This window comes from Agelaius tricolor, unplaced genomic scaffold (assembly GCF_023055355.1).
Source record: "Agelaius tricolor isolate 1412-34295 unplaced genomic scaffold, bAgeTri1.0.p SCAF_26, whole genome shotgun sequence".
Classification (NCBI taxonomy): Eukaryota; Metazoa; Chordata; class Aves; order Passeriformes; family Icteridae; genus Agelaius; species Agelaius tricolor.
In genome coordinates, this window is record NW_027269286.1 from 8,057,936 (window position 1) to 8,083,672 (window position 25,737).

The 25,737-nt window shown below is 41.2% G+C and overlaps 1 protein-coding gene across 1 annotated transcript; it reads left to right on the plus strand.

Moving 5' to 3' along the window:
- Positions 1–919: 919 nt before the first annotated feature.
- Positions 920–24,119, plus strand: OLFM4 (olfactomedin 4). The gene is made up of 6 exons (XM_071448370.1): positions 920–1,000; positions 3,203–3,280; positions 6,862–7,014; positions 13,022–13,234; positions 14,136–14,289; positions 21,943–24,119. The coding sequence occupies exons 1-6, from the start codon at positions 920–922 to the stop codon at positions 22,734–22,736; spliced, it is 1,473 nt and encodes a 490-aa protein (XP_071304471.1). The 3' UTR covers positions 22,737–24,119.
- The last annotated feature ends 1,618 nt before the right edge of the window (positions 24,120–25,737 follow it).

A 25,737-nucleotide genomic window follows, 5' to 3' on the forward strand; every position in this document is an offset into this window, starting at 1 on the left:
ACAGGAGGTTTGCAACTGACTCTATCAAGGCAGTAGCTTGTTGGAAGTGGAGAATTCCCACAGTGGGTTGGGTGCTGTGGGAACTGCAGGCAGCTTGCTGGCTCTCATAGGGTGGTGTGCCACAGCTGGGGAGTGTAGGGGGCATGCTAATTGCGTGTGACCTTTTTTCATCTCTCTGGATCAGTGCTCTAGAGACAGGACAGTGAATAATTGTGGTCAGGTGGAATGCAGCCCCATGAAAAGAGAGCAGGGGCGTAAGCATAGATGGGTACACAGTGTTAATGCACAAGTAAGCATTAATGGGCACATAGTGTTAATATATGACTCACAAACCTGCTGGGAAGGAAATGGGAGGTAGTCTGTGTCCCACCTGTGCTATGTGAGAATCAAGGGAACTGAAAAGCTGTAGAGACCTCCATGCATTTTACTTATTGGCAAAGGTCTGTTGACCTTTGGGACAAGAGAAACAAGATTCTGGTGTGTGAGCAGTCTAGCCTGATCTGCTCTTTTCTGTACATGTAAGAAGTAATACCACAATGATGTGTATTGTCTGCACAACTTTGAAGGAATCTTCAAATAATCTACAAGGATTTTTATGATTGCATCACTGTAAGGGGAACGTCTGTTTACCTCTCATAGCAAATAAGCACCTGATGTTCTATAGAATCAAGATTAAGATCAGATACTGTACTCCAAGGAAAAGGTTTCCTGTTAGAAAACTGGATATAGTTAATTTATGATGGTGACTGATGTTCTTTGTACGTTAGTAATTTGGTTATTATATGGGTTTATGACATCACTTATCCAAAACCTGAAAAAATATCGTACAAGTTCCTTAAGGTTTGGTTGGGGAAATCCCCAGACTGTACTATAAAAGGCACCCATTCTCCCTTTGCTGTCACATCTGCAGGCTGAGAAGATGAAGCACACACTGGTGGCTGTGCTTTTCCTCATGCAGGGTGTGAGTGCTCTGGCTGAGATGACAGCAGCAACAGGAGCGGTAAGACAGGGGTTTCACAACCTGAGCCTTGGTGCCTTCTTGTCTTCTCACCTAGTTTAGATTGATGAAAATTATTTTAAGGTTTCTGGAAAATTATTATACAAATGTTGAGGTCTCTGAATAGAGAAAGTTTAAAGTATTCCTCTGTCCTCCCCCCAGCTAATGTATGGGGACTGAGTAATAAATGTAAAAGTGAGGCACAGGTTTAAAGTCAGAGTCAAATTCTGCCTTTGGTTAGATGAGTGCAACTCCCAGTGAGGATCTGAGTGGATATTAAATGCTCTGTGTAGCTTCTAATTAATTAGCAAGGGCTTATAGCACGAACAGATCCTCATCTTTGATGTGGAAGGAACTGGGAGGTGGGAGCTTTCCCAGTTGCATGATTGCTGTCATACTCTGTGACCAGGCACATGAAAGCCATATTGGTTGGTTATTGTTGGATGCTCTCCCTCTTTCCTAAAAAAGCTGTATCTGGATGGGCAAGAGAGAAATTCAAAGGAGACCAAATCAATCAGAAAAAACCCCACATTAACCCCCAACCAAATGCTGCATCAAATTCAGGGGGGAAGGAGAAAACTTTGAAAAATATTTTTTTTAAAAGCAAAAAATTATATTAATGAAAGATAGTTTTGATTTTGTACTGTCTTTTTTTTTTCAAATTTAAAATGGGGCTTCAGTTTTTCAAGAAAAGAGTTTGTGAATATCTTAAGAAATTTTTCAAATGAAGCAAAGCATTTTGGTTTTGTTTGATCAAAAATTACTGCCTTTTTGGTATTTATTAGTTAAAATTTGAGAAAAAAAACCATTTTGGCTCCTGATAATTCTTTCTAATTTATCTGGTTTATTCACCAACCAGAAAATTCCCGTGTGCCCCTAGTTACATTTTTTTTTAAGTTTGGGAGTGTTGTGGATGCAGGCAGTGAAGTTAGCACCTCCTGGGAAGATGCTTTTATCTGTTCAAGGAATGAAAAGCTGCAAAATTCAAGATGGAGGTGTAAATATATGTTGATAAACTGAAGATAGAAAGCTTAATAGGGGAGAAAGTCCTCCTTAGTCTGCTTAGCTTTAAGCTAGTCCTGAGTTTGTGTAATTTGCACAATTTGGGATGCTCTCTGCCCTAACACTGTTAATTGCTACCAGCTGCCCATCATGCTCAGTGTAATTGTATGAGCACCCAAGTACCTGTTCAAGAGGGTTTATTTGACAAATTGTCCCACAAAGCTTGTTTACACTGCTTAACAGAGCTGCCCTTTGCCAGCCATTTGGATATCCCCGCCATCCCCTGGCTCAGGAGCAGGGTTCCAGGTGGGATTTGGGAAATGCAGAAACACCCAGCAGTGAGTGTCCTGTTGCAGGGGAAGCCCATTTGGTGCTCCTTCTGTTGCACCATTTGACATTGAGGGTGTCTTGCTCCAGTTCCCAGTTTGGCACAGGTTTTGGTGAGATCCCATTATGTGTGACAGTGTGCTGCATCACAGCAATGCACTGTGCTCCTCACACTGTGTGGGGCTGTGGTAACCCCCAGTATGGTGCCAGGGTGACAGCTGCTGTCCTTGCTGCAGCAGGAAGGCAGGCATTAGCCACAGATGGAAGTTAAAGGGAATGTGTATATTCTTATTGCATAAAAGGCTCCCAGGGTGGATCTGGCTGTATCCTTGGCCGTGTGGTGTCTTCTCCCGGTGCTCTCTCTCCACAGTGGGATGCTGTCACCTCCATGGTGCTAGTAGCAGAGTGGGACATGCTTCCCAGCCATCACAGCTCACAGCCTGACAGCTTGGTGTGAAAGGGGCAGCGAGTCCTCTGCTTAGAGGCTGGGGCATGAGTTGGGTGGTGAGGAGGGGACATTCCTGCTGGGAGGACAGTATTCTCTGGATTTAGGGCAGAGGGGCACGGCACTGTCCTTTTAGACTGCCATGCAATCTGCCTCGGCTGCCTGTCACTCCTCAGCTCACACCTTCTGGACAGGCTGAGTGTCCCCTGCCTTGCTCTGGTCACACAGAGCCTTTCCTCAGGAAGAGGTGTCTGTGAAGTGACACTGTGCCCAGGGAAACTGTTGCCTCAGCAGCAGATCAGAAATGTTACAGTTGCTCAGAATAGCTCCCATAATAAAATCAAAGTGCTTTGGAGCTGCAGGATGGGGGCTATCTGGTGGGGAAGGGATGCAGAAAATCACACTAAAACAACCTTTCCTTTGCTTTTCAGACCGCTCATCTCAGTACGATGCTTCCATATCTGACTCAGCCTGGGAATACAAATGGCAAATTGCTCCCTTCCCCAAAGGTATAACCATTACTCTTCTTCCAATACAGTCCAGAAAAGATAAAATTTAGGAGATTATGTACTTTTCTTTTAATGCTTCACAGTTGCTAAGTGATTTAACTCTGACACAGGCAAACCAGTTGTACTGCCTGGAAGAGGCATCTATGTGTTGTGTATCCAGCACTTTAGGAAGTAGTGAATCTCCAAAATCATTGCTACTGTTACCATGTCATTCAATGCCTAAGTTAGATCCAGAACTTTGGCATTAACCTTGTAACTACTGAACTGAACCACAGACATGAAACAGATGGGGCCCTGGGGATTTAATGACAATGTAGCAAACAGTTTCGTGATTACAGTCTCCCCAAGGAAGTCTTCTCTCATAAGCTAGAAGAGAGCCTTGAAAGTAGCTTCTGAGGAGAGTGCCCACTTGTGGTTGCTGGGAGTGAGAAAATATTGATTCTCCCTGTTCTACCTAGTTCAAATATTATTAGCTATTTGATGATAGAGGGACCTGAATCTTATTTCTGTGCCTTCTGGTACAGTGCTTAAGTTCATGGTCTGCAGATTTCAGAGCTCAGTTTCTTTCCCTCTTTCTATCAGTGACTGTTCAATAACATGTTCACTTTGGAGCAGATTCAGTGGGTCACAATTGATCTCTATGGTCCTGCAAATTGTTGTCAAAAAGAAAGTTCATCTAAAGCACAGGTTCAGCTTCACAGCAGATCTTTTTATGTCCAGGCAAGCCCAGTGTGGCATATAGGGTGTGTGGAGGGACCTCTTCTGAGACAGAGTTGAGTCTCTGGCTCCAGAAGAGCATTTAGAAAGTTAAATGGAGTCAGGGCTCTCTTTCAGAGTCTGGTTAGCAGGACCCAAACTTTATCCATTTCCTTGCCCAGCTGAGGTGGCTTCTGTCCCTACTGTGGCCCTACTATGTTCTTTGTGTGGATCCCATTCTTTGTCTTAGGATGAGCAAACAGCTGATTTAGAGCTGCAATTTAGAGCTGCAAATATTGCTAGGCTACAGTGACAAACTTCCTGATTTTCAGAAAACTGAGTAACTGCTCGCTCCTACTCCCTTTCTTAATTTGAAGGGATAGGGACAAGGAACATTTCTCATAGCTTCAAATACATATATGTAACAGTTTTGCAGAGTGAAATGTTGCTGTCAAGTCCTTGCTGTAGGCTAGGACAGTTTGCTCTCTTTTGAGCATTCTGTATAAATTATTAAACTTTAAAAACTGTACAACTCCATCAAAAGTAGCAGTCTATCTCATGTATTTTTCTACAGGATGACGAAAGACATTTTTGTTACATGCTTGTCATTTGGCTGGTATTGTATTTTGATTGAAGCACTTATTGACCCAAGGGGCTTTTAACTAAACAATGCTTCTTGGTCTTGTCAACATCATGATCCTAATGTTTGTAATGTCAATGGAAGAAGGGAAGCAGTTCTGTCTGCCCAGGCTGTTTCCACTCTTTTGGGGAAACTGTTGGCTTCAATATAAGTGGCACTTACTGCAGTGAAGCTCTGCCTTCAACTCAAAGCTCCCTCCTAACTCAAATGTTAAAATATAATGATTGTTTTTCACAGGGAGGTTAAAAGCATGAGTTCAAGGGTTTTTTTGGATATATCTGAATACATTTATGAATGGTTTTTTTAGCTCATGAAATAGGCAGGCTAAGTCTAGAAAACTGATTGTTATAATACAGTTGAGACTGTAGTTTACAGCAGAGTGTATAATGCATACAAAGGTATACCACACACTAGTGCTATACAACATATAGCATACTCTCTCTTGTAGACATGTACTCATTTTTGTGTTACACAATATCTTCCACACAAAAATTAGCATGCTAATATTCTTGAAGAAGCTCTCATATACTCACTAAGCCACATTTATTTCTTCTTTTGGTCTTTCCCATCTGTTCCTTTATTATTGCTGAGCAACTTGCTTGCCATCCCAACCATTCCAAGGCACTGAGGAATCACTGAGGACTAAGTGACATAGGAACTAATTTTTCATAGTAATTTACGTACTGGTAGCAATATCTTCAAAAATACGTGGAAACTTAGACATAATGTGTTCTCAGTGGGATTTTCAGAAGTGCTTTGTTAACCTGCCTGGCAGAGAAATCAATGCAAGTTATGTGCTGGGACATTCTGGAATGCCATGAGATACTTCTCTGCTTCCTTTCATGTTAAATGTCTTCAGCAGTCTGAGTGAAGTTTTAAGACCCATGGTGCTTGAAAAACACAGATAAAACAACTTTCCACACTTTCTTTCAAAATGAGATGCATGCTGTTTGTTGTGGCTGCAGTAAACAGGTTGCAAGAAGTGTGAACTGGGATCATTCCTGCTTGCTGCTCTTCTCTCTTTGGGCTCACAGATCAAGACAACTTTGGTGCTGGTCATCACTCTGTGTTCTGGGCTGGTTTTTCAGTGAGAGCATTAGTTAAAAGCACTGTGAAAAAGCAAGGGAAGAAGTACTGAAGTGTCAGCTCTCAGGACATAGTTTTGTTGTTTGCTTTTTTATTTTTAAGAGGGAAAGAAAAAGAGAAAACACATGAATAACACTGGGATTTCTGCAAGGCAGAAGAGATTATAGAAAGAAGTGTTTTTAAAGAGCAAGTCTGTAGCTTTAAAATATGCAGCTGCATTGAAGTGTGTGCCAGAATATTTTAAAGTAACATCAAATATCTTTATTAATAAATTCGTGATAGGTTTATGAATTGGAAACATTTTGTGTACAAACAAAAAGCTGTTCTGAACACGCTCAGTATTCAGCCTGGTGTTTATAGACTATAGTGTGCCTTGGCTATAAATTATGGGAAGATCAGGAGATGCCAGCCCTGACCTTTCTGTCCCTCATGCACATTGCTTGGTGATGATGCTGTGAGCATGCAGACAACTGGGACAAAGCAATTCATGGGCAGGAGCTTTGCCAACTATCCACGAGGATGGATGGGCGGGCTGTGATGTGTGGGTGTTATGAGCAATATTTTGTAGCAAAATAAAAATCTCTACCCTAGGCTAAACCTGCATATTTAATTCATCACCTTTCAGTGGTGTATAATTAAATGCACATGTCTGTTTGCTGTGGCTGGCTGCAAATCTTCAAATGAATGATTTTTTTTTTAACATTCCCTGTTACTAGTTCTATGTCAGTGCTTTTTTCTCTATGGATGTAAATGACTAAATGATTTGTCCAATTTATATGAACAGAATAGTACCTGTATGACCTAACTTACTACATTATTTTCCTGCTGTTGCCTGCTTTTCTATATGCTGGAAAAGTTATTTCATTATCTTAGGAACATTGTCCACAAGATTGGGAAAGTAAGGACTATTATATGTCTGCATTTTTCCAATGGTAAAATCTTTAAAGCAATATTTAACTATTTTTAGAGAGATTTGTAAGGATGAGTAATAAAAATTGCTGAATATTTTGAGTTCCTTGGAAGAAAAAGGTGAAAGATGACTAATAAAGAAATTGTTGATCTCACGATTGACAGAACTCATATTATTGCCAGACATTAATAGGTACTGATTCTAGAGAAGAATATTAACACATTTTTTCTTACCAATTTGTTTTTGCAGCTCTTTGCCAACGTGTCCGGCTCTGTGAATGATGAGGGAACTTGTCAGTGCTCTGTGTACTTGCCAGATACCACCTTTCCAGTGCAGAAGGCTGAGCAACTGGAAATTATAGCCACAACGCTCTCGGAGAAGTTTGAGGCAGAGCTTTCTAAAGTAAGGTGTTCTTTTGTCTTAAAAATAACAGTTGCATCTTTTCTGAAGAATGGCTGCCTACAAAAAAGTACATCAGTGAGCGTTTTTCTGTGGTGTGTCTTTAAAAGAGTGGGAAAGAGAGCTCTGTAAGAACAAGGAGAAAGGTGACTAAACCTCTAATCTTTGACATTGTAACATGTCATACATTTGAATGTTCTCAGGTCTCTTTTCTAGGCCTTTTCAGCTAGAGGCATATGGTATGTTTTGGAAGAATGGTTATGTTTTTCCTCTTTTGGCTCTGTTCTATTAGTTTGTGATTGCTACACGATGCTATAGGAAGCCAAGCCTCCTGCTCTTTCATGTGTTATTATTTGTATCAAGCCAGCCAGATTGTGAGAAGGCAGTGAAGGGAAAGAGGAGAAAGGTCATCACAATCCAGAGTGAAGAAGTAGGTGAATAATTGCCCCTTCACTGCTTCTTCTCTCACAGGGAAAAATAAATAAATTTAAAAAAAATCATTCTTTTCAACATCTGAAGCTGTGGCAGTGAGACTGCTGAATTATGCATTTCTGCTGAAGACAAACACTGCTTTGGTTGCTTGCTGCATGAATTGAGATCCATTTTTTGAGGAACTTGGGCAAACCTACACATGCTGAAGTGCACTGGGTGAAGCTGCCTGTGAAGACAGGAGTCTGCTTTTGACTTTTCTTGGTGGATAAATATTCAGGATTCAGATTGGGTGACCAGCGGAAAGTGTTTTCTTTGGAAACCAAGCATCTTAAGAAACGAAGTGTCCTTGAATTAATCAGCAGAAAAGGCAAAGCATTAAATTATAAATTCTAATCATAAATATTCATAACCCTCCTCTGGTATAATCAAGAACAGATAAGAAGTTGTGCATAAAACCCACAACAACAGGAGTAGGATTCTGCGGTAAGATCTTTCAGTTCAAATAGTTTGTTTTGAAAGAGCTGGAGCTAACGGTGAAACACATTCAGCTGTCAGCAGGCATACGAAGGACAAACTGACATAAGTCCTGCTGCCTCCAAGCGCAGGAGTTACCTGATCCCTTGGAGCATGTAAGTGCAGCTCAGGGTTAATGAGCCATGAAAACCCCTGAGATTTCAGGCCCCCATACTGTTCCCACTGTGGTCAGTGCCAGCATTTGAAAGTAATTGTGCTGGGGGATAGGATGAAGGGCATGATTCCTAGCCAAAGAATCATTGGCATGATTCTTCAAGGTGGTTGTGTATTACCTTTCCCAGTCTCTTGTGCTGGTGTAACCTATCTCTTACTGGTATTTTATTCAGAATGGTGCATGTTCCCTTTAGGCTAGTGCCAGGCAGATATGAGAGTATCTCAAGTGCTGCTTGACCTCTCTGTGTGGACAACCTCAGTTCTCCAATGAATTCAGACATCTTGCTCATATAAAAACACAGGTTACTGCTATAGATATCTAAAATAAGGTGTCCAGATTTGTACCTGAAACTCACCTCTAAATTCAGGGCAAGCACTCAGCCCTGCCCTAGACTTTAATGTCTAGGTTGCCAGCTGGTGTCAGGTGCTGTGACTGTTCTCACCCCTCCATGCCAGCAGTGTACCTCAGTGTAGACACTGACCTCGACTTGCAATTCTCACTGCAGACTTTAAAAATTCCTGACCTAACTCAGGCTTCACTGAATTTCATCCTGTCGAGACCAATCAGCCAAGCAGTGTTACAATGCATCTAGTTGAAGTGTGACATATACTTTGGTGTGATATGGGCACAGAGATACTTTAGGAGAGACACTTTAGGTCAGAAATTGAAATGAACAGATTGAATTTTGGTGTAAATTGATGTGTGTTAGATTTTATAATGTTCTATTTTTTTATAGAAAGAAGAGAGCTTTTGAGCATTACCTTATTGATATCTGAACTTAAGTATTCTGAGATCCTGTCATGCATAAGTCTCCATGCTCAAAAATTCTTTACCTTTCAAATTGTATAAAAAATGCTTCTTATGCAATCCTGTATCTTAATTCAGTCATGATAATATTCATAGAGACCAGGAAATAATGAAATGGAGGAAACCTAAACTTTCAATATTGATCATTATTAGAAATGATCCTGAGCAAATTCCTAGGGAATTGCATTCAGACATAACTCAGTCTCACCACAGAAGTGGGACTTTCTACTGAATGCTTCCTTTTTTGGCTCTGAGAATCCATGCTTTTGTTGCTCTTCTAAAACGCCCTCTGAAACTCATGGGAACTTTTCCTGGATTGGAGCTGCAGGATTGGACCCTTTTAAGGATGCTTTCCATGTGCTAAAAGTCCCAGATAAACAACCTGATTGAATCATTAACCTTTTGCCTGATTGTTGGCTAATTCAAAAAGCAAGGGGGTCCTTTTATAGAATCAGCAGGCAAGGAAGCTTGCAGATAAAGAGATGCTCTCATGTGCCAAGTGAGTACAAACCGTAGGCTGAAAATACCAGACTAATTTTTCCTCTGTCACATCAACCTTTGCCAGCATAATTATGATTACAGAAGAAAATTAACCTTTTAAAGCAAAGTGGGAATTGGCTGCTCCTCTCAATAGGAAGGGGAAGAGGACAATTCTGTAACAGGGGTGGATCAGCACATGATCACAAGGAAAGAAAGTGCCTCAGAACATGGCTCACGATGGCCACAACATTCTCACTTAACAGAAACAGGGGCAAAACCCCCTGCTTTTCAAAACAGGTTGACCTGCAATGGAATTCTTCTCCATCTCAGAAGGCAGACTGCCAGCCTTGCTCCTTATGGATCTGTAGAGGTCAAACCTGCTCTGAGCCAGTGTCCTGGGCTGAATGATTTTAGAAAGTTGCTGGGTTTGTAATTTCTTTCTTATTTTCTCTCATTCCTCTCACATTTTTTCTTTTACATGTTCATCTTGCACTTTTGTTCCCCCTTCTGTACTCTCCAAATATGTGCTGGAGAAGTGTCTGCTTGCATGCTGCAAAACCTGTTTTGATAAATACCAGTTGCAGGTAAATGACACACTAAATGAGCATTGCAGATTTTTCCTGCCCTTTTCATTAAATGAAGGTGACAATGCTTGGAATGAGGAAAAACTGAAACGGAGGATTTTTCCCCTTACATGTTTCTCACATGGTTCCATTTTCTTCCCATAAGGGGCTAATCCAGGCCCTATGCACTCATCATACCCTACTTGAGGCATTTTATGACAAATGCAGCAGCAATCAGTACTAGTTATTGATCTGTATCCCTAAAAATAGGATATGCACAGAAATTCTGTGCTAGCCTGTCAAGAGACTATAGGCAGTCTCTAGCAGGTAGGTGCAGTAGAAGAGCAGGGATTACAAGCTGCTTAAATCTATCTGCCAATCAACAGAGCAATATTGTGTTCTTTTTTCAACTGATATTTCTAACCCACAGAAACCCCTAAACCAGATCTGAGCAGGCAGGAATCTCCACACAGAGCATTGCAGTGTTTAACATATGTGCTGGATTTATCTGCAAAAGCAGCGTAGACCTGTTAGTGCAGCACTGCTGAGAAAATTTTATTTGTCCTATAATTCGCCAGGGGAGCTATTAGCTTAAGCTCTCTGTGACGCTGGTGTGGCTGTGCAGAGCACTGCAGAGTGATGGTGCTGGTTCAGCCTCAGCTATACTCTGCTGGATGGTGTTGATGTGTCCTTAAATGACCTAGATGGTTGACTGAGTGAAAATCCTCTAATATGGGAGGAGAACTTCGGGTCTGCATTCTGCAGTCAGGGCTGAAATAACTATGTATGCCTTGTTCCAGCCCTCAGCATTTTGTCCAGGCTCTGAAAACCCTGGAGAAACTTCAAATTCACAGGTTACTCACTAATGAGTAGCCATCATTAATTCCAGCAGCCTGTTTATTTCAGTGGTTTGTAGATTTGTTCTGTATTGCATTATTATTACCAGTATTACTGTGAGAAAGTTCATTAATTATTTCCAGTATTACTGTGAGAAAGGTTATTAATTCCTAGACAGATTTCCAGATACCTCTGTGATAGACATAGCTTCACACAGCAGTGCAATTTTGCTCAAAAATGGACTTGCTTCATACTTTTCAGGCTGTAATAATATTCTTACATTTGTTTTTGTTGAACAAACTCTAGACCCACAGTTTAAACATTCACCTTTGAATAATTTTTCCAAATGATTTTTTACAGGTTGTCTTTCAACACCAAACTCATTTTGGTGATCATTGAAAGTGTGAGGTCCAAGAACTGCTGACTTTTCCAAAAGGATTGGTTCTTCTTTCTACTCCCTATCAGATGATGGTGGCAGCTATGGCAAGAGATCCCAGCTATCACTGTTGCTAGCCAGTAACAAGGAACTAGGTCTAGGTCTTTCAGGCTGTTATTTTTTGATTCTTAATTGTGTAACTTGAATTATATAACTTTTGATTCTTAATTCAATGACTTGAAGTTATCCTGGCTTGATCTGGGAGATCTAGAGCATCCAGTGCTGTGATCCAGGGTGCTTCTGCTACAGCTTGTGGAAACTCGACAGTTTTGAGCATCTCGAAGCCTGGCTGCGCACATTTAGAACAGAAGATCTGTTTCCAACTCAGATTTAAATACATGGAACTGAGCAGCCTGGTTTTGGTGTATACTATGTAGTCCATGCAGGGTTTTTGTAGTGGCTTAAGATTTATGGTGTAGTTGTGCCATTATTGATAATTATCCTTCTGAACAGAGGATTTACTCTTATGCTTCTCCTCCTTAATCCACCTCACTATATAACTTATAAATTTCCATGCCATGAGCTCCCATATCTCCTCTTTGGTACCCAAGCGATTCAATCAAGATTGAAAGGAATTATTTGAGAAATGTGGGTTTTTTTTCTGGGTCCCTGTCTCAAGGGCTACTGCCAGAGCAGAAAAACAGGGAGTCTGTGGTGTTCACACCATGGCAGGATTTCAGACAATGGGGAAAAAGTCTTGACTTTATTTTAATGTTAAGATAATGCAAGAATGCATGCGAAGATGTAGGGTAAGTCTTTCAGCTGAAGAAATAATAGTAATGTAAATTACAGTGCTGTAGATAGAGGCACAAATACCATCTGAGGGTATAAATATGAAGTTACTAGTGCAACAAGCTATTTACATTTATTCCTACTTATCTTTGTGATATAATGATATATGAAGCATATGGGAGAGAAATGATGTGCCTTTACCGAAGCGTTAAATTTCAAGGAACTAACATTTCTAAGGGAAGTCCCAAATCCATATAATATTCTTAACATTCTGCTTCACAATGCTTGTGCTGTGACCTTTAACTCAGCAGATATATGTGTGAAAATATATTTATCTGGACAACTATTTAATGCTTCAAAGACTGAAAAGGCTGCTATATAAATTATTCCAGCTAATGCCTGCCATAAATTTAACACTTTCATTTAAACCAGATTTGGTTTTTAACACTGTGTTTAAATGTTTCCTCCTGCCCAAAGACAAGCATCAAATCAGTTCTGCCAATGTTTGACACAATTCAAATGTACACAGGGTAAAGTCCTATTTGGATTCAGAGTTAATAGGAAATGAAGTTGAAAAACTTGGGGATCCTTTATTGCATTTTGCAGCCTTCTCTGGTTGCTTTTGAGGGATAATACACTGCGGATTTCCTAATAAAATTTTCACCAATGTAAGTTCTTGGCATACTGAGGATAAAATTAGCTCACAGAGAAAATATTGGCAATGAATTAAAAAAATGGAAGACTGTGAGTAAAATTCTGCCTTCAGTTATCCCCAGGCATTTCTGAGGGTATTTTTTGAAACTGCTGACAATAAATGTGGGTTAAATTTTATATTTTTTAATGGATGTGATGAGAATTACATTTATGCAGTTTATGTGAATAATATATATGACAAGTATGTGGAAGATATGCATAGGGTACTCAGAAATATATCTATTTTATATATATATTTCTCAGAAATACAATAAGGATGCCAGCCAGCCTTGTCTTGTTTGCTAACCTGAATACGTATCTCTTTTGTTTTCTTTCTTTCAGGTTAGGGAGTACTCAAAAAGAATTGAACTGTATCAGCAGCAAATCCTCAATCTAACCATCAGAGTGCAGCTGGTGGAGACGGGCGGTGTATCTTACACGGAGCTGGACTTCCAGTTACTGAAAGTGGAAATCAGTGACCTGGAGAGGCTGGTCACTCAGCTGAAACCCAGCCTTGTTGGAAGCAATGCCATCGTTGAGCAAATATATTTGGAGGTATTGCCAAGGTTTTGATTAGTCACAGAGGATTCAAGTACACAGATAGTCCATTCTCTCTTTAGTGTTTAGGTTGAGAAAATGCAGTCTGTCTCTACTACAGCTAGTGGAATTATTTTAGCATTTCATCAGCATAAATTAAAAGAAAGCTTGACCTTAAATATATTAACATCTTATTCCTTGGTATAGAGCACAGAAAAGTAAAGCAATCCCAAAGCAAATGGAGTCCATTTTGGTTTTGCCAAATATCTGCCTGAAAATGAAAAGTTTTGCGTAGTATTAAACACACAAGCTGATTAAATTACTATAATAAATATTAATTTTCAGACCCCCATGCTTGAAAGCCTCTGCACTTTAATTTAGATAATTAAAAAATTAGCTTCTGGTTGCTAAGGCAGTGGCTCAATCAATAAGAAATCAAGAAGTGGGAAAGACTATCACCTTCCTAGCAGACTATAAATCACATTTTCAAAATTGTAGTTAATCACTCACCTAGAGAGAATGATTACTTAAGATGGAAAGTGAAATCTCATTTGCTCCAATGTCCTCTATATCATCAAGCAGGTGATTAAGAAAACTATTTCTCTTTGCAAATAAAATTTGCAGATACTTTTGTAAGGCTGGCATAAGTACTTTTTATGTTTAACAGCTACGTGCCCAAGACTCACTGGATAGTTTTACACTATGACTAAAATAACACTATTTTTGCACACTGTTACACAACTTAGTCTTAAAGCATATCCTTGTGGCTATGTACTCTGCTGGAAACGTCAAGCTGAGGCTACGAGGATAAGGCCTATTTCTTAGAAACATCTTCTGTAGCGTCTCCTGTGGTCAGCCCTGCCTGCAAATATCTGTAAAATAATTCTGGCATTAAACTTGATGTCTTTTTCCCCTCTAGATCACCAATCTGACTATACTGGTAAATGAACTAGAGTCACTGGACAAAAACAATGTCCTTGCAATTCGTCGACAAATTGCCTCCCTGCAGAATCGATTGAAAGAATGTGAAGAGAACGCAACCAAAACTACACCGCCTCCTTATTTCCCACCAGGTAAGCATTTCTGTTGGGTAACACATAAGAGGTAATATAATACATGGTTAGAACTGTAAATGCAGAGACTTCCCTTTGTTAATATTAAATACAATTGTAATGATAACTATAAATGCAGAAACTTCCCTTTGTTAATACTACATACAATTGTAAGGATACTCCTTAGCTCTTGAAAAATTGAGCTGACAGCTCCTAATGTTTCATCAATGGTACAAAAGGAAAATGAAGGCAGGACTCAAATTCTTACAAACACAGTTGTGTGTTTACACTGTAACACCTGCTTACAGCTAGAAGAAGTTTCAGTCTTCCTCTTACCTATAGTTTGAAAAGTGAATCTCTATTCTATCCCTCTTGCCTTTTTTTTTCAGAACAATTACCTGTGGCAAATGATGTCTTTTTACTAATTAGCTTTGATTTCAGTAGTTCCTATGAAAGTGACCTGTGTTGATGGCAATATTGCTCTAATGCTGCTTGGAAAATGTATGAGCAACTGTTGATGTAGTAAAGCTGTAGATATGTAAGCTCCAGAGGAGAGCTTTGCATGAAGATTACTTTTGCTTGACAATCAAAAGATCCTTCTAAAACAGGTGGTCAAGGGACCTGGGGAAAAATTCTGATCTCAGGAAGATAAGGAGGAGCTGTATTACTGATTTCAATGGAACTAAGATTTTACAGTTTTCTTAACTAGGAAAGGTTTTATTCTGGGACCTGGATCAATGGCTTTCAGAGAGCAGTTCATATAATGGTGTTGAGTTACAGGGTGTGTGGTAATTAGTTTATAACTGAAAGAACTTTGGTCTGGACATTGTGTTCAGTTTGAAAAATCACATTGTGAGTGAATCATAGTCTGAGAGATTTTGAGAGTCAGATATGACATACTGGAGCAAAACATTTAGGGAGCACTAGATTGGATATGCCAGGTCAAGAATCCCAGTTGCTAACAGACAGGAGGATTTCTAAAACCGGATTGGTCCCTTGAGTGTTTTATACACAGGGGTATCCTTTAGCCAGAGTGTTGTAAGAGCAAAAGTGCTGTGTTGTATACAATACCCAGGGGAAGATTCTTGCTTTTTCCCATAAGCTGGTTAACAATCAGCTAGAGGAGCCTATAGTAAAGGAGGAGCTGTGTCCTGCTTTCAAGGAGCACAAATTTGCCCTCTCAGCATTTAGCTCTCATCACCTTGAGGTCAGCTAATTCAAACATCTCATTTGAAAGGTGAGAGGCAGAAATACAAGCTTCCCTTGGGGTGAGCAGTCCCTCCTTAGGGCTTCACGGCAATGCAAGCAGTTACCGTGTTTCTCTGACAGAATGCATGAGTAACACCTTGTCTGGGAATCAGACAGGAGAGAAATCCAAAACAAAAACCTGCAGTAAAAAAATCTCAAGGCCTTTCTCTGCTTCTTAAGGAAGGGCTTGAAATATTTCAATGAAAAAAACTGCACAATGTTTTAGAAGTACTTGAAGGGCATCTCACTGATTTATTGAGGGCGATGGTGTGTGGAAAGAAACAATCTCGTTCTCTTCAAGCCTACAGCAAGCTTTTGTTTTGGTGAGAAAGTTCTGAGCTCCAGAACAAGAATACTTTTTCCTTCCATGAGTGATGGAGGAGAGGGCTGCTTTTATCACCTGGGTGGCTGGTGTGTCTGTGGGACAAAGCAGCTTTCACTGTGTAGGAAAGGGGAAACCACACTTGGAGTGCAGCTCCACGCAGGGATAGGCAAGTCATGGTCTAGAGGAGGATGGTAGCTCTGGGGTGGGTAAATGGAACTACATGGAGTTGTGACTGAAATAGACTTATTCAGCATTGTTTCTCAGAGCACAGTAGGAAGATGGGTAGTCTTTATCTGGTCCCAAAATGGTATTGCTTCAGCATTGCCTTATTCTGGACTGGTCAGACAGCTCAGGCACCTTTGCATAAGGCAACACTGCCCTGTAGCAGAAAAGAATGAAGGAGGTAAAACCCCTACTTGGTATAACAACTTCCAGAGACTTACCAGCACTGACATCCGCTGAGAACAACATTTGGTGTCATCTGAGAGTTCTTCTGTCCAGAGGTAGGAACCTGGGAGGGGTTGGAGGATGTGTGTGGGTGTCTTAGCACATGGCCTCCTTTAGGGTGAGTGTGGTCTCTGAGGATGGCAGAAAGGACTGGCAGAGAAACTGTTGTATGCTGGCAAGATTTCTTCCTGTGGGAGATGAACTTAGGTGGTGTGCTCAGATCCCTTCTAATTCACAGAGGACTAGCATATTGTGACTTTGTGTGACTCATGGGGAGCAGTTATCATCTGTGTAGAGGACTTTGTAGAGCAACTACATGTCCTGCTGACTGTATCTGAAAACATTTAAAAGCAGTAAGATATTTTTTCTTGGGAAGAAGGAGTAGGTATGTGAGAAAGCTGCATCTTCTAGCTGGTCATTTTGGAGGTGCTGCATAGACTCTCACAGCTAAGCCTCTGGAGCTTTCTAGCACCCATTTGTGTGTTTGAATACAATTTCAGTATGTTTTCTCTGCAAGCTTGAATGTCTTGAATTCCTGCCAAACCTCTTGGCCTTGCCCCGATTTTAGTTCATATTATATTTATAATGTTTGTATTAAACTCATTCTTTGTCCTGTTTTCAGATTGCTTTTTCTTCCCCCCTTCATCCTCTCTCCTGCATATTTTGGGTAGGCAGCATGAACTAGAGAGATCTTGGCTAATCCCCAAGCTAGGATCATGAGTCTAAATGCAAGTTTAATTAAAGCTTCTTGCTTCACACTGCTGTAGTATGCAGCCCCTCTGACTCTGTCCCCCAAGGCTTTTGCTGCTGTATTTCTTTGAGTGAGCAGGCCTGTTCTCAAATAACGTAGCAGAAAGAAATCACTGGTTTCCATTTGCCTTACCCTGACTGAAGAGATGTGTGTCTGAGTGGCTGATATCTAGGTAGTCATCCCCATAAGTGTCACTGGCTTTCCTATCTACAGTGGTTCATGGCATCACTCTCCTCACCACTCCAGAGGGAAGAAATATTTATCCATTAGTTTTCCTTTGTGCTGATCTCATGTAGCTGCACTGTGTAAGTATAGAGAGAAAAGACACCAGGATGGTCTTTTGAGGACTCTGCAGCAGATGCTGTGTTGCACCTCACTGAAATGATCAGAGAGAGGAAGCAGGGAGAAGTGAGTCAGGTGAAATTCCAAGGCAAAATGGAAAGAAAGGAAAATCATTGGTTTTTTTATTCCTGGATTTTATACACTCAGAAATTAGGGTTTCAAGCTACTGGTGAGTAGGTCTCAGCAGGAGGAGTACCTGGAGTAGCATAATGGTGAAACTTAGGCAATTTTATTGGAGTCTTACAGTGATTTCACTCTTAGCTTTTGTTTTACCCCCTATGGACCTAAGCTGTCTGTGTTTTTTTTGAATATTTGGGTTGTGTTTTGAAGTGAATGCATCCATACACAAAGAGAGAGATATGCCTAGAGGCACCTGAAAAGAGCTGGCCAGTTGTCCTCCCCAGAACTCCCTCAATTACCCCTGGAGACACATGCATTTATTCACTGGCATTGGAGGGAGCTGATGCCCTCCCTCCACCCCATCCCCTGTTAGATGTTGCCCACACAGGTCTTTTATGCAGCTGCAAGCCTGCCTCTGTCTCCCATGATACTGGAGGAAGACTGGAGTGTCTTTGTGGGTCTTTTTGTGTCAGTGAGACAGTAGGAGCCAGGATGAGCCTTTCCTTTAGAGCTCAGTCTTTGGTATCTCAAGCCCTAGTAAAGCTGGGAAACAGCTCCCACATCTGGATGCAGTGGTTGATCTGATGGGAGGGGAGGGTGCACACCTGGTGCTTGGGAGCCTGTGTGAGAATGTAGCACCAGCCTGCTTCTGGTGTCTGTGCCCCTTGTGGGAGCTCCTTCCAATGTGGGTCCCACCTTGTCTTGTGACCTTTGTCTGCATAGGCCAAGGGTGGTCCCTTCTCTTCTGCAATCAGATGCAGCTGCCTGGTGGGAGGAGGCTGCTGGAATGTTTTCTTGCATTGTTGGAGTAAGAAGCTGATGTGCTCTGCCAGTGCTTCCCAGTGAAGTGGGTAAAGCGAGACCCAGCAGCATGGGCCTCCTGCTCAGTCTGCAGCCTGTTGGCCAAGCAAGTCAGGATCCCTGCAGTCCTAAAAACTCTGTGTTAGCTTTTTCTGATGAATCAGAAGGATTGGTATATAATTGAGCTGAGATACTGGTTCTTTATGTGGGGACAAGCATGTGTGTATGTACCTGTGCTAGTCCTTCTCTTCTCTGTTTGCTACATAAGCATGAGATTAAGGAAGGCAGAAATACCAGGATGTCATTTATCTGTGGCCCAAAACAATGGAGAAAGGAGTTAAAAACTTGGAAGTTTGAATAATGCATATGGATTTATTTCAAGTACCTTCTAATATTTACAAAATTACGTGACACTTTGTTTCCTTTGTGCATTTTTTTCCCACAAGATCTAGACGGGAGGCAAGTTTAGATTAAATAAACAACAATGAATTCTTCTGAACCTGTGTGAAAGACAGATCACCCCCAACTACCACAGAGGATTTTTGTAAAAAAAAAAAATTATGGGAGAATTTTCAAGGAAATAAAAATCAAGCACATACTCTATAGAAACCTCAGACAATTTTTGATGTCATTAAAACGGAACACACTTCTAACTTTATTTTAATAATTCATTGTTTCATAAATAAAAACCAAACAAGTGTTCAGCAGAGAGATCTCTTTAAGGGAAGAAATAATAATTTATTATTTCTTTGTAAAAAAGGTCTCTCTGCTGAACACACGTTTGTTTTTTATTTATGAAACAATGTATAAATTATTGAAATAAATCTGGAATTGTGTTCTGCTTAATGACATGAAAAATTATTTGAGGTCGCATATAGATGAGCTTAGCAGTGCTTCACTACCTGCAAGCTTTGGTGCTACATTTTTTTAAACAAATGAAGAGTTTTAGAACATTTAATAACCATTTAATTCTGAGATAAGTTTATTGTGATTTAAGCACAGTAATATATTCAATATGTCACCAGCTTTAAAGAAGTCCTCATGCCAGAGGTAACAATACATATTAGAGATATGAGAAAAAAACAGTTCAAATTGATTTATGAAGTTGGCAGGCTGCAAGCCATTTTGCACTGGCTGCCTTACCTTTCCTCCCTTGCATGAGCTGAGATGCAAGCACCTCCAAATGCTGGTAGCTGTGCCAAGTGCTGAGGCCATGTTACTAGACATGCTACGTGCCATTTCCAGAGATCCAGCCTGGCCAGCCATCCAGCAGTGCCTGCCTTGTGTGCTATATTTGGAAATGAGGTTTCTGCTCCAGGGCCTCGTCCTTTGTAAAGCACTTAAGTGCATGCTTAAATGCTTATCTGCTCCGAGCTAGGAATTCTGATTCGAATGGATTCTTGGTGGCACGAAGGAAAGCAGCATTCAACCAGGGTCATGCCATGTTTCAGCTGCAAGAAACTCAGGACACAAAAATGTCTGGGGGAGGAGATGGGAGGTGTCACCTTCTCTGCCATCAGAGATGAGATGGAGACTCAGTGATGAAGAGCTACTCCCATGGGCAGTACTGCCCCCAAGGAAGTTGCCAACATGGCCTGGGGACATAGGGATTTATCTCATTATAGTGATTTATATTTAATATAAAACTGCTCCCCACCTTCCTCACAGATGTTGAGAAGGCTGCAGGTGAATCACATGTCCCTCAGGTCACAGTCACTAGCATAGGCAGTACAAAACTGAGGAGTGAAGGTAGTATGCAGCAGAAGCAGAGAAATAATACATTTTGAGAAAGCGGGAGACACAGAGAGCTTCACTGTGCAAAACAACTATACACATTGGCACAAATGTCAGTGCTTGGACACTACTAACATTCAGGACACAGGTTTCTAGTCCTACACGTAGAGCACCTTTCTCCTAGAAAAAGCATATCAGAAAAATTTTCTCTGCTTTTGCAACTGTGCATTTGTTTCACTAATTATCTTGTTTCCCAGTCTTTTTCCAAGTAGAATACTTCAGATTGGTCTGATTTTCCTTCTTTCTGTGAGGTAGACTGCAAAGCCTTTGAGAACAAAATGTCTCCTGGACTTTTCCTGTCTGTGATTTCAGGAGTTTCCAATTCATCTCCATAAGTATTGTCTGGCCATGCTTAGGGATGTTCAGCTTTGAGGGCAAAAGGAAAAAATCTTTCTCTGTTATTCCTCTTTCTTCTTTGTTCTAAGACAGAGGTTATTTATATGCTTGACACTCCTTCATATAACTGAGCTTATGAGCCATTCTTGTCATAGAAGATGCAAGAAATCATTACATGGTTCCCACTCCAAGTATTAAAACCTCAAAAGTTAGTCTTGACTTTCATCAGCACCATAGCTGTCAGAGCACAGAGTTCCTGTTTTGAGGGAGGTATTATTAACACCAAAATTTCTGGCCATTAATTTATTCACTAACTTATGTGTGAGACTTGGGTCTATTCATATTGTACTCCATCTTTAATAAGGAGGGCTATCTAATGGCTTCAACACCCCATTGAACTGGGAAGCATAGGAGTACTACTAAGCTTGTGAGCTGGTGCCAGCCACTTGATATCTCTGTCTCCATTACCTCAGGTGAAGAAAACCTTACAGAGAAAAATCTGGGACACTTCTGTGGCAGTAATACAAAAAGCTAATGTTAACACTTGGAAAAGTGCATGCTGGTTTTTGCCAGTGGCAGCTTCACACTCGTCAGAAGCCCAGGGACATTTTTGAGTGGAGTTTTTTCCCTACAAGTGACTTAGAATATTGAGAATTTATCTGGAAACAGGAATGTCACTAATTCAGCATAAGTAAAAGGAAACTGGTTTTTTATTTAAATTATTTTTTCCATGATGCTGAAAATGGTTTTGTAGTTGATATGTGTAAAACAGAGCTGCTCTGGTTCAGCTTGAAGTCATATTTTCTTTAGAGTTGCCCCACATGAATAGTCAGAGTAATATCAGTGTACATTTCCTGGGCTGTGGTTGTTACTGTCTGCAGATTTCTTTGAGGGCCTGAGGTGGAAGGCACCATGTGGCTGTGACACACAGTTGTAAAGCTGTGATTCTGACAGCAGAATGCTAATCTGAAATGTGACTCTGGAATTACTGCTGCTTCTGCTCCTTGCTTCCCCTTCACAGTAAAATACAGAGAAATCAGATGCTCCTCATTCTTTTTTTTCCCCCAACTCCCATGCTTTCAGTTCCACTGAGGTAGAAAATAATCTAAAATGCTTCTGAAATTTTATTTTCCAGGGGATTTCCTAATGCATCAGGCTGGCCTGACTCAAATGGGTAGAAACAGAAATCTGTCCCTTGTATGGAACAGCACAGCGAGCACCTACTTTCTGTGAATTAATCCCCCACCTCCACTTTAAAATAAGTGTAATAATATGTACTCAATTTTTTTTTCTGAGTTTTTGAGTCAACTTGGAACAGTGGGTGCCATCCAGTTGCTGACCTTGGCCCAAAAGGAGCCTTTTACACACGAAACTGTGCATTTGTGGGTGTGCTGGGTCACAAAGCTATTCCCTTCTAAGCACAGTCTAGAGACTACGGTCTGCAAAACCTCTTGCCTAGTAATGACATTTGGAAAACCTGTTTGTTTTGGTTTTTTCTCTTTACTTGCAGGTACCTGTGTTCACCGTGGACCGATGAATGTTAGCCAGCCTTATGTTGCCAAGCTGAACTGGAGAGGATTTTCTTACAAATACGGTTCCTGGGGTAGAGATTACGATCCCTCTAACCCAGGGAATGATGTCTATTGGGTTGCACCATTGAACACTGATGGCAGATACTTAGAATACTTCAGAATTTATAATTCCTTTGATGATTTGCTGCTGTTTAAATACACGTATGAAAGGAGAATAGTATATGGGGAAGGAAGTGGTGCTGCCCTTTATAAAAATTACTTGTACTATCATCGTTATGGTTCCAGATATATGGTGAAGCATGATGTAAAAACAAACACGGAGGTTTTGAGGAAGGAGCTTCCAAATGCTGCTATTGGTAACCGCTTCTCTTATGCAGGTGTAGCATGGCAGGACATAGATTTTGCCGTGGATGAAAGTGGGTTATGGGTAATATATTCAACTGAAGATAACGTGGGCAACATTGTGATTAGCAAGCTCAATGAGACCACACTTGATGTGCTAAATACTTGGCAGACGAGACAGTACAAGCCATCTGTTTCCAACGCTTTCATGGTATGTGGTGTTCTTTACGCCACAAGGCCGTTGAACACTAAGAAAGAGGAGATCTTCTACATGTATGACACAAGTACTGGCCGAGAAAATAGAGTGAGTATCATCATGGATAAAAAGTTAGATACAATCCAGAGTATTGATTACAGCCCCACAGATCAGAAACTGTACGTTTACAGTGACAGTTACCTTGTAAGATACGATGTGACTTTTCAGCCTTAGTACCTCAGGGACATAGACGTATGACAGAACTGGCAGCAGCCAATGTGAGAGATCCAATGGATGTTTAGACAATGCTACTGCCAGTTCAGAGTTCATCTGGTTTGGTGACCTGTATGTGGGGGTGTCTTACAGGTACTTAAAGTCTTTAAAGGAATTGCCCACTCTGACCACTAATATTGCTGGCAGCAGTTGGCATTATGGGGTTTTTTAGGTTTTTCTTGGTGTTTATTGGTGCTCAGTGCTTTGCAATTGTCCTTTTTCTGGGGGGTAGATTCGGTGCTTTTTGTTTGCAGAAATAGCTGGGCACAGACTATCTGGTGACCGAGTAGCTAATTACCCACTGATTTGCATTTGTCAGAGTAACACAAGCAAGGCACTCAGAAACAGAATGAATTTCCACTGATCTTCATCAGAGTGAAATGTGGCCTCAGAGAAATTAATTCAAGGATAAAAATAGATTAGGGAGTAGACTTGGTTGGAAGACAGCAATCCATTTGTTAGTTGGAAGCCGTGGTATCTGGCTCAAGACTTCAGGAGGGAGGGTAAAAATGCACTTTGCTGTGTAAGTGCTACCACAGGAAGGGAAGGCATTGTGGAAGGGACAGGGCTCGCTGCCCTCGATAGCAGTGATGCAGTGGGATACTGGCCCCTGGCCCCCAACTCTAGCTGCCTCCAAGCAGTTCACACTCCCAAGCTACCATACTACCAGGCTGCCTTATTGGAGTGCTTGTGGAGGCAAAACTGGCAGTATGGTTTTCATCAATGTTCCCTTCTGTCCCACTCTGCTTCCCTTATTAATTCTGTGTGTCTAAACCTGGCCCTACAAATGGTCTTACTATAATCTAGCTATATACTCCATTTTTCAGCCAGTGCAGTGCAAAGAACACTGTTTTCCTTTTCTTTATGTTCTTCTAAGTTTATGCAAATCCTCCCATTGACTTTATTGGCCATGAGTGGCTCGCGGTGTGTATAACACACTGCCATAGAATAACAGACAAGTTATTTGATGTGCCTCTTTTCAACATTTTTGCCATTCTATAATTAGATTCCTGAGAGCCTCGTTAATCTAGGCTCCTATTTGTTCCCTGGGTAATTCTGTCTCACAGCAAGGTAAGAGGTCTTGTGGAAAACATAAGTCTTTTCAAACTAGTTGAATATATGATATAGTTTTAATTTTCTTAAGTGGGTATTGTGTGATAGTTTCTGAATATGTGCACTGTAACAATGTCTTATTTTCATCACATCAGAAAGCGAGCTAAAACACTGAAATTCAGAGCTTAGAAATGACAAAGAAAGCAGTTCATGTGGTTAATTTTCTTCTGTTACATATGTGACTGTGTCTGTATCCTCTGATAATCAAAATCAACATGTATGCAAATGATTGCTTTTTTTTTAATAAAAAACTGTTTCAAAGAATCTCAGCTGTTCTATAGAGCCATTTAAAGTTATGTGTGACAAATAAGTAATTTCTGGGATGAAACAGGAACCCTGGGTGCCAAATATTTGAAACAGGATCACTGCACTTACTTGGGCTCTGTGTGCTTAAGTAGGAGCCATGAAAGGTGTGAATCTGTATGCCAACAAGTATGGAAGAGGAGCTTTATTTCCCTGCATGGAAATATGTTAGCTGGTTAGGGCAACACTTCTTCACCAAGCCGAGATGTTACTCAGGATATTGGAGGCAGATGAACTGATAACATGTTTTGAATCCAGGTGCTGCCACTTATCAGGTATCAGCATCTGTTTCTTGGAAACCTGTGAAATGAATTTGAAAGCCATGGAGGCGTTGGTGCAGTAATCAGATCAGGCAGTACAGGCAGGGCTGCTGTGTGAATAATCTGCAACAGACCAAATAAGGATTTAGCTGGGAAAGAAAGAAGAAAATACTAAAAAAAAAAATATATATATTCTCCTCTTCATCTGTGTGTGTGTCACGGAATGTGACTAGCTCTTCACTTATTATCATGAAATGTCATCAGCATGGGCCTTGAGGCTCCTCAGCTCACCACCTTTTAGGGAGGGAGTTGATATTAAAATGCAAGTAATAGATTCTAGTGAATTGGTTGTGGTTCTCAAGTCCTTCCTTCAATGTCTTTATTGTTTCAATGGCTTTCAGCTTTGTGTATTAGGAAGAAATTCTTTATGTGACAGTGATGTGAGACACTGGAACAGGTTGCCTAGAGAGGCTGTGGATGCCCCATCTCTGGAAGTGTTCAAAACCAGGTTGTGGTCAAGTGGAAGGTGTCCTTGCCTGTGGCAGAGGGGTTGGAACTAGAAGATCTTTAAGGTCTCTTCCAACCCAAACTTTTTTGATTCTATCATTCTATGATTCCTGGGGACAGCTTTCTCCCCTTTGGAAACCACATTTGGCCAGGATTGGAGGCTTCCATGGTGATCTGGAGGTGGGGATGCTCTGGCTGCCCACCGTGTTCAATTGTAGTGTGGCCCTGACCTGTGTGGCTTGGCACCAGGCTCCAACTGTGACCACTGAGGGGGAGAGGATTGTGACAGCAGCCATCTCTTCAGGATGCCTCTCAATGTCACTGCAGAGTAGATAAAGCACAGCCGGGTTGGCCCTTGGTAGTTCAGTACCAGAAAGAAAGCAGAAACATCCCTGCACTTTCAAAACTTGAAAATGTCTTGTGTAGAGGGGCTGGGTTGGGATGTTTTGGTGCTGGCAAGGCTGAGCTTGTCCTTTGATTTTTGTCCTGCGCTAACATTTCTCAGTGGCAGGTGCCAGGGTGCGGTGGGAACTCCCCACAGGTCTGTCAGGGCAGGCCAGGCAGCCAGGGACCATCCCACTGCCCCTGCCAGGATCAGGGCAGCTGGGGGGCAGCCCCAGGCACTGGGCACTCCTCTGGGGACAGTCCAAGGCTGGGCAGGGCTGCGGGGAGCTGGATGTGGCATCACTTGTTGGGGGCTGACATGGGGTCCAGGGCAGGATGGGGGGAGCCACAGTGAGAGGGCATGGTGGGAAGTGAGGTACATAAGTGCCCTTGGG

Bases quoted from the DNA above. Each gene is read 5' to 3' on its own strand.
- OLFM4 (XM_071448370.1), top strand. From the start codon at position 920: ATGAAGCACACACTGGTGGCTGTGCTTTTCCTCATGCAGGGTGTGAGT. The intron at 1,001-3,202 runs GTAAGACAGGGG...TTTGCTTTTCAG, and splicing joins TGACAGCAGCAACAGGAGCG to ACCGCTCATCTCAGTACGAT. The intron at 3,281-6,861 runs GTATAACCATTA...TTGTTTTTGCAG, and splicing joins AATTGCTCCCTTCCCCAAAG to CTCTTTGCCAACGTGTCCGG.